Here is an 18,831-nt window from a genome sequence, read left to right as displayed (position 1 = left end):
TGTGGACGTCCAGTGTCTTAATCAGATTGCCTGATTAAATCTGAACAGCAGTCTATTCTTCATGCAGTCTATGAGTCAAGCATCTTCTACCTATAGTGTGTGTGGTCTCACCTGCCTAAGTTTTATCTTCTATCTTGGAGCCGCAGTAATAATGTTGAGAATCTGCATGAATCAGCACTGCACTGTACCCACGGTACATCCCTGCTTAGACCTCAGAGTTTCCTCTTTTGCTTCCTTGCTTGAATGCCACTGTGCATACGCCGCCTCCAAAATCCATCTGTTATTTCCCTGCTTTGTCTTCTTCAGTTGGAGATAGAGCATCTTTTCTCCTAATCCGCTTTTCTCATAACAGAGCCCCAGTTAGTCAGTCAACCGGCCGTCAGGCAGCACAACCTAGATCCATTGCCGGAATTTGACCAATAAACAACCTTATACAAGACGTATGCCTTTTCTTTTCCCCTCTTTCTTCTTTATCTCATCATCTGGGAAAATGATCCAAGCAACCATCGCCCCCAATGGGCCTATAACCTGACGGACAGATAAAATCTGGGGCCAGGGGAGTTGTCACTCCTCAGTTGATGTGTGAACGACTGTGCTACCTCGTAAAGTGCACACGCATGACTGAGGATGTATGGGTCTCATTTTTATTACATTCACCTCTCTGCCTCTGAAGCGTATGAGCGGGAAAAAGGAGGCTGCTGATTGAAGGGAAAACAGAGTTGCAGGAAGGGGGAAAGGATGAAGGTGTTGCCCTTGGATGTCTTTTGGTTGGTTTCTTCATGCTGCATGTGAATATTTTGACATCTCATACTCTTTCATTGTTATCACCTTCTCAAAACAACCACGTCCTTTTTAAGAACAAGGTTTGGGACTGCCCCAGATGTTTCCTTCTGGAATAAAAGGTGAAACTTGAATTAGGCAGCAGTTAATTTCTTTCAGTTTACCTTACTTGATTTTTGTTATTCTAACAAGAGATGGAAAGTTTTCACACTTCCATATACCAAATTAGAAGACCACATATTAGAGCTGACAGTTTCCCCCTCCTCTGCTCTGACAGGTGAGGGTGTGCAGTCTTCATTCTGTGTGCGCAGTTGGCTCCATCCTCTTGGCTCTGCCCCCGTGACAGCCAGCAATGCCATGTTTTGGAAAGAGCCCTTACGATAAATAGCATTCCAGGTTTTGTGTGCTATGCGAAAGGTTATGTTGTCTTTATTGGCTTGACAGACGCCTACAGTCTTCCGTAAACAAAATAGAGATGTCTCTGTTAGGCGGCAGGTGGACCAATTTGTCATCTAGTCCGTGGCTATCGGTCTTTCTCATGCACTCTCGCATGTAGATCTTCTCATGTAAACACTTACTGTACAAAGCTGAAGTCCCCATGTTGTACTTGTTAACCTCCTTTTTATATATATGTGGCTTTTGCACCTTTTTCCTCAGCAAGAGGCTTTTTGATTTATGAACAGCTTTGGTTTATGCGGCTTTAAACACAACTATGCATCAAACAGAGTTTTATTTGACCCTTGCCAGTCCTCACTCAAACCATATGTCTTCAGTTGGCATTTGTATCACATTGTTCGACTTATCCAAACACAGTTGAGTGTGTGTGCCTGCGACTTTGTATCCAGCCCCGGAGGAATCTTGGCCTGGCTGTTAGTAGCAGCCCTGCCTATGTGTTTATACTCCTCTGCCGACCTCATGACCCAACAGGTCACAACGCTCACTAGAGCAAGCAGAGGGTCATAGACACATTTGGACACACTCTGTCTGGTATGGGTGTTGGTGTGGATGTGTGAGAGGTTGGCTAAACATTTTTGTGTGTAGTCTTTCAACAAATAAAGGTGGAGCCTTAAAGGGCTCTCAAAGGGACTCGTGATGCTCGCAGGCAACTCAGTTTGCTCTGCCTTTTACATTATTTTATACTTTTCTCATAATCAGTGCTTTTCATCAGCACTGCAGCATCAGTTCACTTTTTCTGCTTCAAAATATGTTGAAATACCTTGTCAGGACGTACCTACATGATCTGCTTGTTCTTGGGTTTGAATATCAAATTTGTTAGACATAAAAAATGTGGGGATACCTGTTGAAATTTTGGAAATTTTCATAGATGCATACGCAACTGGTCAGATCTTTTAGAACACCTTAGTTTTCTTGCCGTTTGATTCATTGTCACTGTTTCTGAAATGAAAGAAAAGAACAAATAAATAATTGGACATATGAAAACAAATGATAATGAAATGTTTTCTGTAATGAAAAGTGAAGTGTTGACATGTGTATCATGTAAGTCCATGTTATTCACTGGACTTCAATGAAAACCGTTGCTTGAATGTCAATAAAAACTTGGAAAAATTAGTCTTTTCTAAAACCTTTGTAGAGTAGGTATGTGTACGTGAAAGTCCTTGTTCTCAGTGGTCCAGGTTTGTGTAATGTGTTCAACAGATGTAGAAGAGAGGATCAGAATTTCATGGAAGCGTCAGACATGCCTGTCAGACTGATGTACTGTTCTGCTGTTTGCTAACCCTTTGCCCTGCAACACATAGCTGCCTAACCTCATGTTCATAAGTGATGAGACTGACTGGGGCACACTGTATCTTTGTATGATTTTGATTTATGACCGTAATGGATGGGGTAATGACTAGATACATTTTAAGGAACAGTTATTTTTATGATTTATTAACGACTTTAAAGGGATATTTCAACATTCACAACAACTCGCATCTCTGCCCCGCCGATCTAAAAATAGCTTGCACCGACAATTAAATGTAATGAACCTACTCCTAAAACTCGAGGGATTATGGCAATAGGCGAATTTGCAAAAATGTTGAAATATCCCTTTAAGGAAAAAATTATTCTCTGTTTGCCCACAGCACTGTGCGGACGTGGGACTTGAACTCGGACAAGAAGCACAAGTCTGTGTTCAAACCCCGCTCCCTCCAGGGGAAGAAGGTCACGCCCACATGCTGCACCTACAGCCGAGACGGGAAGCTCGTTGCTGCAGGCTGCCAAGACGGGACCATCCAGATCTGGGACAGAAACCTCAGCGTGAGTCTTAAAACACACATACCAACCATCACAATGTGCATACAATGTGGTTGTAAACATAGGGTGTCTGGTTTGTTATGGCCTTGGGTACAGAGTCATGAGCCTCAGGTCATATGGTCACAGGCCAGAGAGGTCAGAGTTCAGCAAGTCATTAACACTGACCAGAACTCAGATGCCTGGCTTTAAAATGCATTTGTCCAAACTGTAAGTTGTTGAGAATATTATTGAATAGCCCATTGACCTTTATAGACCCTGTAATGACACCAATCAGATTGCAGCAATGAGCCCTGACCAGACTTCCTCCTGTTACATCATAATGGAGTCTCTGTTAGCCTGTACTTGGACACATTGGTGCTTTGAGCTGAATATTAGCATCTGTGTGCTAACGGTGACAATGGAAACATGCTGATGGTAATAATAATATTTACCCTTTGCAAAATCCTGAGGTTCAGGAAAGTTTTGATCTGTTGATTGCATTAGAATAAAAATTAAGAAAACACCAACGTGATTAAAATCCATCCTGAGGGGCACAAGAATGTTTGTTCCCAGTTTAATTCGACCCATCCAACATTTACTGAGACGTTTTTCTCCGGTTACAAATCTCAACCTTATGGTAGCACTGGAGAAAAAGTCAGAGGATTACCAAAGTGGTGGACCGGCAGACAGAATCTCCATCCTCCAGAGCCACATCTCCGGCAGGACAAAAGATAGCAGATTATGTAACTGTATCATAACTGACGTGTGATGATTGAGTTGAGTTGCATGAAAGTTACTGGGAGGCCCAATCACAATTTCCCTTTGTACATTTTCCACTATTAGTTAATTAGGCAATTAAGCGATCAAAGTGTTCATACCATTCTTCAAGATTAACATTGTTGAGGTAATAGTTGATCTTGGCTCCTGGGAAGCATTGCTCTCACTTATTTGGCTGTTTTCACTTGAGTTATTTGACAAATCGTCACTGTGGATGAAAATGACTTCCATCCCTGGCAGGATAATGGATTTCCTCCATCTTCCTTGGAGTAGAGCTTCTAAAGCTCCCAAAATATTACATCACTGATAGTTACTTCTTTAACCCATGCATGCCTTTCTACCCATGACTCTGCTTTATTAATGGCTCTCACCGTGACACCTCTTTGGTCATGGTCTGGACAGCAACAGGATTTAACTTGCTGTTGTTCCCTGATGAAAAATGATGAAGCAGGTTTGGCAGCTTATTGCTCACTTACTTTTTCACACATAAGATGCATCTCCAAAAAGACAGATGGAAAGACGAGGAAAAAAAGTTCAAGAGGTTTCTGTTGAAGAGAGTTTGGGGGACCTGCAACTCTCATAAGTCAGTATTTTCAAAGAAGACACATTACAGGCATCCTTCCACTGTGGTATTGTCTTACATTATGGCTGGCTCTTTTGGTTTCACAACTCGCTCTCCTGGGAGTCATACAGTACATTGCTGAAGATTCACATTTTAAGATGGAAAATAAAATTGATTAAGGACTACAGACAGATATTGCTGAATACTTTCCTAGCCAGCACTGTCAGGACAGTAAAGATTTTGCAAAATTGGGTGCAAGTCTATTTTCATGAACTCTCAGGAGATAAGAAGTTGTTTTTCTGCCCTCGAGGATTTGGCACATTTTTACTCTAATTCTTTTGGTTTCACTTGAGATCCTTTTCATCTGTCCAACCCCATGTGTGGACAAGGTTGAATGCTTCTGTTATTTCATATGAGAATAGCGACAGTGACAATTAAGCTGTAGTTGGTGAGTTGGAACAGTCTGATTGTACAGAGGGGCTTATCCAGATTAGTCAAATGAGAAGTAGGCTACACGATAATTACTCCACCAGTCAACTTTGCAATCAACAGGGCACAGAAACAATGTAGTTAGATGGAAGATGTGTTTTCCTTGGAATACTTTCCCAATCTAACATTGTCTTTGCTCAGGTTGTATAGACTCCTACCTCTCCTCCACTCAACCATCATTCTACCTCTGTAGGAGCAGGCTCCAAATGATTGGGTTAAAGCTCTCAAAATTTATTACCCCTCCTTCTCCAAACTAAATATTTACCCTGCGTCCCATAGCAGCTTACAATAGTCATGTCTGTTGCCTGACCACTGGAGCCTGTCTTGTCTGAATGGCTCAAGAATTTAGTCGATGCCCTCTGCCCTAATCAGCAACCTGTGCCGCTGACTAAAATTCAGCCACAAGCCTAAAAAGGAGTTGACCTCTCGATGCTTTTATTGCAGCTCCCTCCCCCACTCAAATGAAGCCTATCTCCTCTTGTATCGCCGCTATTACTCATGGCTGGAATATGCAGGCAGATCAATCATGATCAATCATGTACATGACCTTGATCTAGAACTCAGCCTGAAGAGAAGCTATTGAGGATGACACATGGTGCTCTTGAACCCTGACATTGGTTGATTGATCCTATGATGGGAGTCAAGGAGGTCTCTTTTAGTGGACTGCCACAGAGAGTGATTGCATGCTCATTCTCTGACCAGAGGGGTCGGTGCCAGAATTACAAGACTGCATGTAAATGGTTGCCAGGTAATGTGCACTCTGTGATACTTGGTGCATTGAGGGTGCAGGCCTTCGTTCCAAAACATTACCACAGAAACCTGAGGAATGCTATGATGTCATTGGCGGACTTACATGTTTCCAGACTTCAAAGCGGGACCCCCAAAAAGAGGTGGTTTTGATAAACTACACAGTGGGGAGTGCTACCATGAGATTACATGGTAAACTTTCCCCTGTTCCCTGTATGTGCTGCGGCTTTGTCACTGCTGCCGTCAACACGAATGATCAATTAGCAGCAAAAACAAGTCAAATTGCCTCTTTTTTTAGTTCAACATCGTAATGAGGATCAAAATTTGATTATCTTTTTTCTCCAATCAACAGTAATTTTTTTGTCCCACATATTGCCACCTGCATGAACTGATCACGAATTCTGTCTGGAACATGAGTTTCAGTGACCTGGACCCTCAACACACCAGTGCAGCTCTCCACAGTATCACCATGAAACAGTAATTGTGTGAAACATAAAAGATGAAGCTGTCAGAGATTAAAACAGACATAAAGAACTTGAGTTCCAACAAAAATTGTCTGGGGTTTGACAGCCAGCTACACTACACATGAAACTCAAACCTCTCTTCATGGAAGTATTTCAAGTCCAACTGGTCCACTAGGCTATCAAAAGACGAAAGTGCAATCGTAAAACTTTACACAGGATCTCTGTCAGGAGCAGGAGTATTTCAACGTTCAGAGTTATACATTCCTCATTCCTTACCAACATTTTGACCCCCGAAAGACAACATTTTTTTTTTTCATAGTATGTAGCTCAGACTTAGAGGAATACAGTTACTTTAATATAGCCCACTATCGGACTATCTGGACACTCAATCTAGTGTGTGTGATCCTTTAACACACACACGGCTTCACATCACATCACCACTTGTTGATTTCCATGAAAGATCAGAGCAGCTGTTCAGGGCTGCGGTTTGGCCACTTGATTCTCAGAACGTAACAAAGGTCAGAGTGAGATGTTACAAGTGACTGCACAGTGGGCATCATTAAGTCTTTCAGGTGTGCGGCTGTAAAAATACGGAGGTAGGAGAAATGCAGAGCCGTGCAGTATTTATATAATGATACTCAGTGTGGTTAGGAACAGTTGGCCCTGTGGTGGATTGCTGTCATAGTCTGCTGAGGATGAAACCCAATGCTGTGTTCCTTCAGCTATGTATCAGCTCCTGCTGCTGCTGAGTGTGTGTAGATATGGAACAGGTCTGTGTGTATGTGCACATGCCAGTGTCCTCATGCATGCATGCATGCATGTATTATTAACTGGTATTCAAAAACTACAGACATTGGGTTGATAAAACTGAACTTTGTCCTGATATTTGTCGGGCCAGGTGAAGGGCACAGCTCACAGAGGATGTCACAAGGCATGAGAGAGGTTTGAAACAGTGTATGAGAATCCGGTTTCACAAACCGGCTGTATAGATTATCACAGGAAGCAAACCCCGTGGCATCTACCAATGCCAGCCAACATCAGGATAGTAAATAAACACTTGGGGTTTCACAACAACAGTATATGCTCTAGAAATAGCTGCACTGGGTTTGCAATAAGCAGCTAGAATAACTCCGACCTACCTATTGACGGTGCTACTTTCTCAACAGGAAGATGTCACATGAAAAGACAAAAAGTTTCTGAAGTGATTTATTATGAGTTGAACAAGAGCTTGTAACTTCTCCCTAGTTGACCCGAGGAAACCTGTGGCTGTTGTGAAAACAGTTAGGAACCAAGTTATTTTGGAAAAATAATGAAATATTTCTGTCCAATTCCCTCTGAGGTTGTACAAAGCAGATTTCATCACCTTATCCTTTGCAGTAAATTTATGGTGTATCATATTTGTATTTTCCCTGCAAACTGTAGAAAGAAACCAGAAACCTTTTTGAGCCTTTTGAGCTTTATGCAACAGCTTATATGAAAAGATAATTACAAGAAAACAGTTCATTAGCACAAGCTCTCGTTCATAGTCCGTTGAGCCCACCCAACGTTTTTGTGCCCACCATGTATAGCTGCATCCATTATGTGGATCCAAACTCTGTATCTCTATATAAGCTCCCGTTGTCCGTGTGCACATGACACAACAGCGGTGGTCACTGTAATTGCATGATTAAAAAGGGGCCCCTAATGTCTTTGTTTTAGGCTGATCAAGAATAGCAGACAGTTCTCTGAACTCAGTCACCTTGTATCTTAAAGCTTGTCTATTATGTTTGACTGTTTAAGCCTTACATTGTACTTTACATAGTGCTTTAGCTGCTACTCATTAGGCCTGAGATAGCCTCTGGCCTAACTGTTCCACAAAAGCACTAAGATTAGAAAATGTCATTTTTACACTGAATGATTGACTTTCTCAACCAACTCAATTTTAGTGTAACAAATAAAAGACCAGGTAGATAATCAAAGATTAAAAGAAGAGGAAAATGGAATTGAGTCAAAGGTACTATACGATGAAAATGGTGATGAAATGAAGCAGAAAATTATCCCTGGAGAGACGACTGAGGCTAAGTGGCCGAGACCTAAAAAAGTGGAATCCACGTTATCTACAGTTCAAGGTAACAGTGTTATCTGTCTCGTCCGAGTTAATAACTTCCCTCCATTTACTTTGGAAGTGAAGTATGGCCTCGTTTCCTCCTTGTATCATGAGGACACCTCACTCATTCACCTCACGCTCCACTCTCCCTGCTCTATTCGCCAGCACTTCTCTATATTTCCCTATCTTATCTGCCTTCTACACTCTGTGCTCAGTTCAGACTCTTATCCTCCCTTCTTGGTCAAAAGCCTGTATTGCTGCAATTCCCTTTTCACTGATTTATTTGCATTCCGTTTAGAATTAATGAAAATGTAGCCGTATAAACCAAGGTTATGTTTGTTTGAGTGTTAGCAAGCCTACTTCTCAGACTATTGCTTCACCAGAGTCTAGTAATGATCGATCTCTGTAATCTGGCTGTACTCAGCCCAGGTAAAACCAAGGCACGGGGCAGTAAACTCGCAGAGAGAATGCAAAGTTAATAAGGCATTCACATAGCGCTGAAACATTAAGTTGTTTGGTAGCCAGAAAATCATGTGCTGCAATTTCGACAGTTGGTTGATTATTGAATAATTTATGAAGCAAAAAAAAAGAGGTCTTTCAAATTTGGACTGTTTATTCATATTGTAGACTAAGTGCTTAGTTGATTGATTAGAAAAAATATTAGATTAATCAAAAATGAAAATACAAATTGGTTGCATCCCGGAATGTAATAAATCAGTGTAAATAGAGAAAAATGGCATTTGTTTTCCCTTGGGTATAGATTTTTTTTTTTAGGCCGTGGACTTTACACAGCTTTTCTTCTAGCTTTTCCTTTGTGTTTATGTGTGAGCAAGATAGAGAAAATTATCTGTGTTGGTTGGGGAAGGAGGGGGGGTGTTGAGATGGGTTATTTCCAGCCCGTAGCTGCAGATTTGGCACACACAGACTCTGTGCTACAGCAGTACACCACTTACTCCGAGCGAGCACTGAGGAAGTACATGGAACAGCAGGCTATCCAACAGCTGTTTAGATGAGGAGTTAAAATGCTTCTGTTTGCAGAGGATACACGGCTGCAATAGAAGACCTTTTAAATTGCCCAATTTGTTATTGTTTCCAAAATCTCACTAAAATGCTTCCACCACATCCATAAACGTAAAAACTTTATAGAAAGAAGTAGAAGCAGCATCTAGTTATTGTCCCCAATAAAGGTCATACTCCAAAGGCACAGGATCCTCCCCTTCATATCATGTACTTTTTAATGTGTAAGAACGGTGGAATTCCCCTTATTGTAGGGAGGCGGAGGTGTTACTTACTTCTCCACATTTCCTTTCATTTTAGCACTTCTCCAAGTAAGCATCATTGCCTATTATGTAAGTGATCCTGGTGGGATGTTGATATTTCAATATGACAGTTCAAAATAGTTGTTGCTACTGGCTCAGGCTTGTGACATAACACTTGATTAAGGATGGCTAATAATATGAGGGAATCAAAAGGCCGACTGTCGTGTTTGTTGTGTGTTATTGGCTGCTTGAATGTAGGCAGCAGGGATATTATAATGCTATTTCAGGTCAGACCAAAGCAAAAAATCTAAATTACCAGACAGACACCTCAGCTTGCCAAGGTAAATCTCTGTAGTCTGAATGTCTTGTTAAAAAGTGTGGTAGGTACGGTCGGTGCGCCAGGTTACTGGTATTTCATAGGATCAAGGGCTTCATAGTTAAGTATAATAGTACGGTGTTCATGGAGGAAATGGAAACCGGCTGTTGTTTTGAAGAGAGAGAGAGAGTGAAAAGATTTTACCGTTACTGCAGTGACGGACTGAAAGTCCTCTTGAAGCAGAGCATTGGCAGTTTCACAGTGTGGTTCATCAGGAGATTATGAGAACTATTTAATATTTATGATCAGTAGTAACCACAGCAGCGTGTTTATGGAAACTGCAGAGAGAGAGAGGACTGCACTTGCTCTTCATTTTTTTCTGTAATGAATGATCAAGCTGAGCTTGTTATCTTTTTCCGACTCTGTAATGTCCTATTAGACTTGTTTGTGACAAATATCAACAGTATATAAATACACTTGTAACTGTATTTGCTGAAGTATTTCTATTTTTGTGACTTGGACGAGTCTATTATTAGACACAAACAGGAATGACTTACTGCTGCTATCATGACCTCTGTGCTCAACTTTCACTTTCATACACTTTACATAGGGCCTGAGTCTAAAGCTGCAGTTGTGCCACACATCACTGCTAAACCATGAACCATACCAGAACCTGTACAAATCACTGTGGTCAATCTATTGTGTTCTTTCTCTCCCCAGGTCCATACAAAGTTTCACTGTCGACAAGCACACACCCCAGGATCAGACACCTCCTGCCTCTCTTTTTCTTATGATGGCACGACTCTGGCTTCACGTGGAGGTGAGAAAAAGCTCTCAGTCTTATCTGCCAACTCCCCACAGGCACTTATTGCTCATGTGGAAGTTGCATTCATCAGCAGCCCAGCTCAGAGCCTCTAGTTTTCTAGGTCCAATGCTTGATCACTGATCCAAAGCAGTGGCTTTAGGCGGAGACCAAGCTCAGCTGTTTTTCAACTAAACAAGGACCACCACCGATAATAAAGCATAGATGACTCACAAGAAATAAATACACAAAAAGACTGTGGTTCTAGTTAAGAGGTTTATAACAAAGATAAACAAGAATAACTCTGAGGAAAAGTCCTTCACCCAACATCATTTCATAACGTAAATGATATAATCCTAAATATAGCTCCTCTTGTGTGACTTCTGTTGGGTAAATCTCACAATTTACAATTGACCTGTTGTTTCTATACATTCTTGTTTAGGTGATGACACTCTGAAGACATGGGATATACGTAACTTCAGGAAACCCGTGAACGTAGCTACTGGGTTAACCAACTACTTTTCCATGTGAGACTTTTTTACTTTGTTACAAGCTGTCTGTTTGCTGTACTTGTCATGAGTGCTTCATGTGTGGAATATGAATTGATTTTGTATTTGTGTAATTTCCCCCCATTAGGACCGACTGCTGTTTCAGCCCGGATGACAAGCTTGTTGTGACGGGGACGTCGGTGAAGAAAGATGAGGGAAACGGGAAGCTGGTTTTCTTTGACCGAGCTTCCTTTCAGAGAGTCTATGAAATAGAAGTCACCAACGCCGTAAGTTCTTCCTCAATCTCCACAACCACAAATACTCTCATTACAAGATGTTTTTCAACTGGTTAATATGTTGGTTACAAACCAAATTGACCTAAAATGATGCAGACTGGAAAAGAGCCATTAGAAATCCTCAGACATAATGAAACCAATGTGGATGTAATGTCTCCTCCATTTAAGTAGTCTGTGCTCACAACTGCAACATTAAAATCTTTTATATCATTCCATCTTCTTTTAACAGTGGTCTAATGTCACATTTTGACAGCTGTGACAACCGTAGCAGATTAGAACATTATATTATTGATGTTAGCTGGTGTTTAAACATGTGGAAGCGATTTCAAACAGCATATATAGATAGCTGTGTACACCAGAAGAATTTGGAGAGACAAATCCAGATCTGTGCAGTCAGCAGCTTCGGTTATTTATAATTAGAGAATGATAATGCTAGAAAAACAAGTCTACTCAAATGTTATTTGAACTGATACTAATTCCCTCTGAAGGATAAATTAGTTTTTCTTTTCTCTGTAACTGAAATCAAATATGAAATAGCCCAGTCTTCTGGCAGCTATTAGACATTTTCCTTTTAAATCACTGTCTCAGAAGCTCCTCCTATCGCAGCAGAATAGCACAATATGTGCAGTGTTAATCCAGGATGAAAAATTAATGGTAGTAATATATTGTTTGGGTGTAAGATGAGAGGAGTTATGGAGGGGGAGTGAAGGCAAAGGAGGAAACTTGCAAATTAGTTTGAGGTAAGCTTGGAGTAAGTACAGTAATGTGACATTTCTCTGCTGCAATTCCCACAAACCTTTAGCAGAAAAGCTATTGATACTTTTTAGTATTTTTTTTATAAGTTGATTTCAATAACTGTAAGTAATTGAAATCAGTTTACTTATAATAAGCATGTTCCGTTCACATGCACAGACCTCAGACCCAGGAGCCGTTAGCGTACTGTGTACTTTACACTAATCCTGCTTTCTCAGAAATCCATTCTGTGAGGGCAACCAGCCATAGGTGCTGAAACGAAGGGCAGGGGTGCTGCTGTCTTCCATAGAAAAACTTTTGTTTCGTTGCTTCCTGTTTCTCCTCTGTCTCTCGTTCTTCGAGCCCTTTTCAACAGATTTAGCACTGTGTATCTGTAGTCATAACAGTGAGGGCTGACAGAGGCTAATGGCTTCTTACTTGGTCTCTCTGGCTAAAGCATGACACTTTCACATGGGCCATTGAGTGAACATGTTTGAGAGAGAGGGAAAAACACAAAAGCTGGGTTTGTGTGTGTATGTGTGTTTGCATCCCCATGCCCTGCCAGCCAGCTGCTGTTCACTTGCAAACCTTGGCACAGCGTCCACACTAAGTACACACTACGCTGCACAGTTGTGCTAACTGAGGGGAGGGGACTGTTTTGTTTGACCCCATTTCATTGGAGCAAAAATTTCATTTAAAAAATGACACATTTTCCCCTAATTTAATTTTTTGTACAAATATATGACTTAATTTACTTCAGATTTTAGGGTTTAGATTAATGCTTGAATGTATGAATAATGGTAGCAATATGACATGCAGCTGTTGAGTTCAAACTTGAGTGTAACCTTTCACGTCTGCAAACACCTTTTTACTGAGAAAGCAACACGGCCCCATCGGTGCAGACATCTGAAGTTAGAAGAGAGTGAAAAAAAACTTTACACTGCATTGACATTGGATTGACTTTGAATTAATTTGATGACTAAAAGTGCTAAAAATAGCCCTGTTAACATTAGTGTTCTCTATCGCTGCCAACGGTGATTAGAGATACTTTGGTGTACTTACCTAACAATCTTTGTGTCATACTAGGGTCTTACAGTATTGTTTGTGCAGGTGTTTCTTAAAATTCAAACCACATTGTGTGCATAACACTGTTGGGTAGATGGTGGTGGCAGTATACCTGTCCTCTCCTCTCCTAGAAAGGATGATTAATTGCCTGTTGTTTTGCAGTTATTGTTTTGTTTAAGAGGAGTCCACTGTATAACCAAAGCAGCTGTGACATTTGCACTCATCGTGGTGAAGGTATCGCTGTCGGCGGCATCAAGAAAAGACTCTGGGTCAAAGAGTCTGTTCATGGATGTTTGTCTTCTCTTTCACTTTACTGAAGAGAGGGTAAACATTTGGAAATTATTTCACTCGTTCCACCATCTGCCATAGAGAAAGCCTCATGTCGGTTTCACTGGAAAGACGGCGAGACCTCTTCCTGTCTGCTCACCCGTTGCGCTGTACAGAAAGCCACCAGATTTCCCATGAAATCCAACCCGGTGCCACAAAAAACAATGCAGTTTCAAGACTGGTACAGGCTGCCAATGGCCTTGGCAATAGTTTTATTTCACTTTATTTGGTAATGATTGTTTAATTGTGCATGTTCCCCTCCAAAAAGAATTTAACTTAAAATAACCTTTGAAGCCAACCATATATTTCAGCAGTCCTACATTTCTTTCTATCCATAAAAGCTGCGGTTTATGTGTCAACATGTTGCGCTAAGTGGGAACATGGATGGAGCAGCGGCACGTTATACATGAGTCACAAACCATTTGAAAACTTAAAAAGAAAATATTTATAGTTAATTGCTGTAAATTATTATGTTACTGCAAAGTTACATTGACATTTGAGTTTATTTGTGGGTGTTTTGACATTAACTGAACGAACAGAAACAGAGAGGTTTAGTGAAGTATGAAAACAGAGGTTTTACAGGATATGCTGATGGTTCCTGGCTGCCCAATTGTGTAGCCTAAACCATTTTGATTCTCCAGATTGTTGGACTGATTATCAGATGCACACATTTGACAAAGTTTTCATGAAATTCATCCTCTGTATTCAGTCTCTCATCCCAACCCCCCGAACCAATCAGAGTGTAACTAGATGACCCTTATGAAATATCAATAGCCTGTTTTAACCCTGTTTTCTGCAATAATTCTGATGAGGAAAAGGTAGTTTTGTAGGTTATTGGTTTTATCTGGTTGACATGCACTCAGTGAACCTGATGAATGTGCTATTTACTATGTTTACATCAGCCATCTGCCTCTCAGATCACCCAAGAATTTAAGTGCAGTCTTTATAAAGTGGCGTACCAGACAGGCGAGTGAAAGGAAGGGCCACCAATCATTTCTAACTAAACAGTCTACATAACCCCAGACCTGGATTCTGGGGTGTGCATGAGAGCAGAGGCTGTTTCAGGGCCCATTTGGTAAATACTTCAGACACTCTTAAGCTTATCTGAGTCCATCAAAAAGGAGCAGGAACCAGGTGAGACCCTGCTGGCTATCAAAGCACTGAGCTGTTGGCTGGATTTCAAATGGAGACCAATGAAACCTGCAGCCCTCATGCACTCTCGGTTCTGTGTCTCTGTGCATACAGTATATGCACTGTATGTATTCACATTTCAGCCTCCATGCTTTTATGTGTCTTCTGTTGTTATGCATTGAGTGATTGCCTGCACCTGTCAGCTAGCATATTTGTTTTATACTGAAATGTAGTTTAATGTGAGTTTTATGGAATACTACGGCATGAATCATGTCACATTTAAACACACAGTGTTGTTTTTACTACTACTAAAATAACACAAAGCTAATATGAATGTTTGTGGTTGACTTGTGTAGTTAGTGACAGCATCATGATCTCACCCATCAAATGGATTTTGAAATGAAAACAAAAACAGAGCTCTGGTTTCAGTTTGGCGCTCAGCATTAATACAAAATCCTATCTGTTGGTGTAGGAATCAGGACTGGGAGACATGATGTGATATGTTATGATATGATTTGATATGCTCATATTAGGAATCTGATAATTTTGCATTTATGTTTGCACTTATGTTTTGCTCACAGGTCAAAGAGATAGGGGGAAAGTCAGGACAAATCCTCGAAAAACATGTTCTTGAGAAAAAACTGATCCTGATTTCCATAAGTAGACAATGAGTGATTATCTCTTCGATGAACCCTCATGGAGGTTAGTTTTTAGGGATGCACGATAACTCTTTTTTCCCACCAATACCAATAACCGATAACTTGCTGATTCTCATAACGGATGATACCGTTAACATTTTTAGTAGTTTACTGTATATACTTGAGTTTAAGAAAGGCTAAGATGTAGTGAGTAAAGATGAATTAAACATTGTAGCTCTGCCTCTGACTTAACACAATAATATAACATGTCATCGCTACTGTAATCACAACAAAAACAAGAACAGTTATGACTCTTCAAAAAGCAACAATTATTATTGTTTCAAATCAAAGTAGGGGGCAGACAGACTAAAAATGAACTATAATTGGCTCTAGTAACGTCATTATCATACTTATCAGTGTATTTGACAATAGTTTTCAGCCAATATCTGGCCGATAATCATCCATACCAAAAGTTATCGTGCATTCCTATTAATTATTAGAGGTGAAGTATTCTTGGCCACTTTCACTAGTCGTTGTTGGCACATTCATTCTGCACCTTCTCGTCATCATGCTTGATAGCTGTTGGGCGCTGCTGCTCCCAGTGCTGTGCTCTTTAAGGAGGCATTTGATATGAATGGTTGGTCTTTCATCCAAAGAAGGAGCAGCCAAGCTTGAAAGGTGGAAGGGAAAAGCCTTAACTCTGTTCTTTCTTGTGCATCTCACCAAGTAAATGTTGGAAGATGTGGAAGCCAGTCGTTCCAGTAAGGTAGTCCATAATTACAGACTTCTCGGACATGTGCCCACTCGGTGTGTAGCTGAGGTGCTGAGAGTAGCGGTTTCCTTTCCCCCGCTGCATTCAGTTGGCCTGTGTAACCCTGTAAGTCTGTCAGGAGCGGCGCACATTTGGAACCACTCACCAGCAGCTAAACAAGGCACACAGCTGCGACTGTTGTGTCCCGCCGCTGCATAACTTTATTTCATAATGAGCGTACGTATTGAGCGAGTGGCTGTTGTCTTATTTATCCCTAATCAGCCTCTGGTATTTTAATCTGATAGGACACTGAGGGCTGCTACTGAAGAGCTGACTGATTAAAGTTTCCTCCTTCATGATGTGATGTAATTTTGTGGACATGAAGCATAAACAGGGGTTCCTAGAGTATAAACACGCTCCTCAGAATATCTGGAAAGCAGTCCTACTATTGGACTGGACTGGGCTCTGCTTGGCTGTGGATATCTCAGTGGATCCAGCTGGGGGTGGGCCTCACTGAACCGGGCTGTTTTAGGCAGCTCCGCTCTTTTTGGGTTTACGTGTTCGACCGTTGACAGAATGATTTGTTTTGAGTCTGAAATGGCAGTTTTCTGAGCTCGACTAGCTGTGCTCTCATTTTTTATTTTCCTGATAAGAACTGTTCTGTTTTGTGTCGCTCTGCTGCGCTTTGGGTGAATTGCTTGAGATTTTGGCAGTATCTGTGGAGTGTAACAGAATTCCTAGCTGTCGTCTCTGCCTTCCCTCTCGTGTGGGGACTGTCCGTGTTGCTTTAGCAACCCTGACAGGGCAATTTATAACTCATTACACATGTACACTGGAGCACATCCACGGTGGGTAGACTTCAATGGATCATACAGTACGTGTTGATACAGGTGTGGTGCTTTCTATGGTTTCAAATAACAGTTTTCCTGTTTAATTATTTGTTAAATTAACAGTTTCTGTGCTAAAATTTGTACACCTTTTTAATAATTGATTTAAAATTATTTATACAATTTCCCCTTTCTGCCAATGAATGGGTACACGAAGCTCATGTTAAGCACATCCTGTTTAAAGCATATTCCAGATCTTTCATCAATTACAGTTAGCTCATGATCTGGTTGAGCAGATTAACACTCATCTGTCCCTTGAGCCACACACACACACACTGATCTGCTGGCCTTATAGTGTGTAGAAATTCACATGTGATGGTCCTGTAAAGTTTTACATTAGAGATTGTGAATTATTTTCAATACCCTTCTAGCACAGAGGTTAATGAATTAATTTGCACTGGAATATGATCGTGTTTTTTATGTTTAGTAGGTTTTGTGTGTTGGATCTGTTTTATATCATTCTGTCAAGTTATGTTTTATAGTTTTATTTAGTAATATTGAAAAAAAACACAAACTAGCCCTCCTCACATTTTTTCCATGTATATGTACTTGTCAGCGTGTGTGTCTGTCCCCATGTGTTTGTGTGTTTGCCTGTGTGTGTATGTGTGTGTGTGATTGAGACTCCTTCCCCTGGTATCCTGGTGGGAAGCTGAACAGCTGGGCGCTAAGCAGCTTTCACCGTCACAGAATCTGGACGTCCTAGTCGTAGTCCTACCCCCACCCCCGATCCTACGCTCCTGTCCCAGACCCCCGCCCCCCAGACTGCCTTCTCTGTTCCACATAAAGACGCGCCAAAAGCTCAAACACACTCTCTCCCAAACTGTTTCTCCAACTACAGGACATCCAACCACAGCAGATGTACTGTAGATGTGTGTAAATGATAACACTCTCACACACAAGTCATCATCGAAGGTTGTGATGCTTCATAACTGTGTGTGTGCATGTGTGTGTGCAAGGAGACACGGCTGCAGGAAGTGGAAGTCTAGCACTCTACTATATCTCACATCAGAGACTGAACAGAGGGACTTCATCACTGTCCAACAACTGTGCTTGTATTTCTCTCTCTGCCCCTCTTTTGCTCTCTGTCTGTCTCTCTCTCACATACACACACCTCTGGATAAATGTGGTCACATTTGCCTATTGGCACTGGGCCATCTGTCACACACAGACTGAGGGATCCAGCCCTTATCCCAACAACCAAATATAGTCAACTAGAGCAGCAGAGCACACTGGGACTGATCCCTACTGTACCACAACCAACCTGGGTCACACATTCACAATACCTACTATAAAATGTGGCTGTTACCTTTTGTTAGCGAGAGACAGAAACATCCCTGCAAATCAGAGCTACAGAGGAAAGTTTTTCACTACCTGCTGTGAGCTGCTATTTGCAAGCATGACCTAATTTCTGCACATCTACCACCTTCAATTACTGTACACAAAAACATTTTACTTTCTGTGTGTGTGTGTGTGTATTTCAGAGTGTTGTTCGCTCCCTGTGGCATCCAAAACTCAACCAAATAATGGTGGGAACTGGTAACGGACTGGCCAAGGTCTACTACGATCCTGTCAAAAGCCACAGGTATGTGCGGTTAAGACGTTAAGTTTGGTGCAATGTTATTTTCTTTTTATAGACAACAATTTTCCTGAGAGGACTAAAACCAGCAGTGAATTGATCCTATTAACCAGAGTTTACTCTCAAGCTGTAGACATGCCATAGAACTATATTGGGTAAAAGTGTAAATATGCAACAAGCATCAACATGGCATCCAAGTACAGTTTGTTTTTGTCAACTTGTCAAAACAGCACAAACACACATGGACATGTGCCCAAAGCAAAGGTACCAACTGATGTTAAGAAACAAATCTTATTTGACCCTGATTTTTAAATTCAGCATCTTTTTCTATGTTGAGCAAAACAAATACCATTGGTGCATCATGAGTCATTGTTGTTCCCAGTGTCACTCACTGTAGCACTATGGCTCTCACATACATACAAA

General features: G+C 41.1%; 1 protein-coding gene across 2 annotated transcripts in view; it reads left to right on the top strand.

The window, feature by feature from the left end:
• Positions 1-18,831, top strand: part of wdr70 (WD repeat domain 70) — a 37,495-nt gene that overhangs the window by 12,803 nt on the left and 5,861 nt on the right. For both annotated transcript variants that reach the window (XM_085793442.1, XM_085793441.1), the window contains exons 10-14: positions 2,865-3,039; positions 10,436-10,535; positions 10,960-11,044; positions 11,154-11,292; positions 18,314-18,414. In XM_085793442.1, coding sequence (XP_085649568.1) covers positions 2,865-3,039; positions 10,436-10,535; positions 10,960-11,044; positions 11,154-11,292; positions 18,314-18,414 — 600 coding nt within the window. The remainder of the gene's footprint in view (positions 1-2,864; positions 3,040-10,435; positions 10,536-10,959; positions 11,045-11,153; positions 11,293-18,313; positions 18,415-18,831) is intronic.

This window comes from Trachurus japonicus, chromosome 12 (genome assembly GCF_045865225.1).
Source record: "Trachurus japonicus isolate A0001 chromosome 12, Traja_1.0".
Lineage (NCBI taxonomy): Eukaryota > Metazoa > Chordata > Actinopteri > Carangiformes > Carangidae > Trachurus > Trachurus japonicus.
Note: the sequence above shows the minus strand (reverse complement) of the source record. Positions and strands in the feature narration are given on the sequence as shown.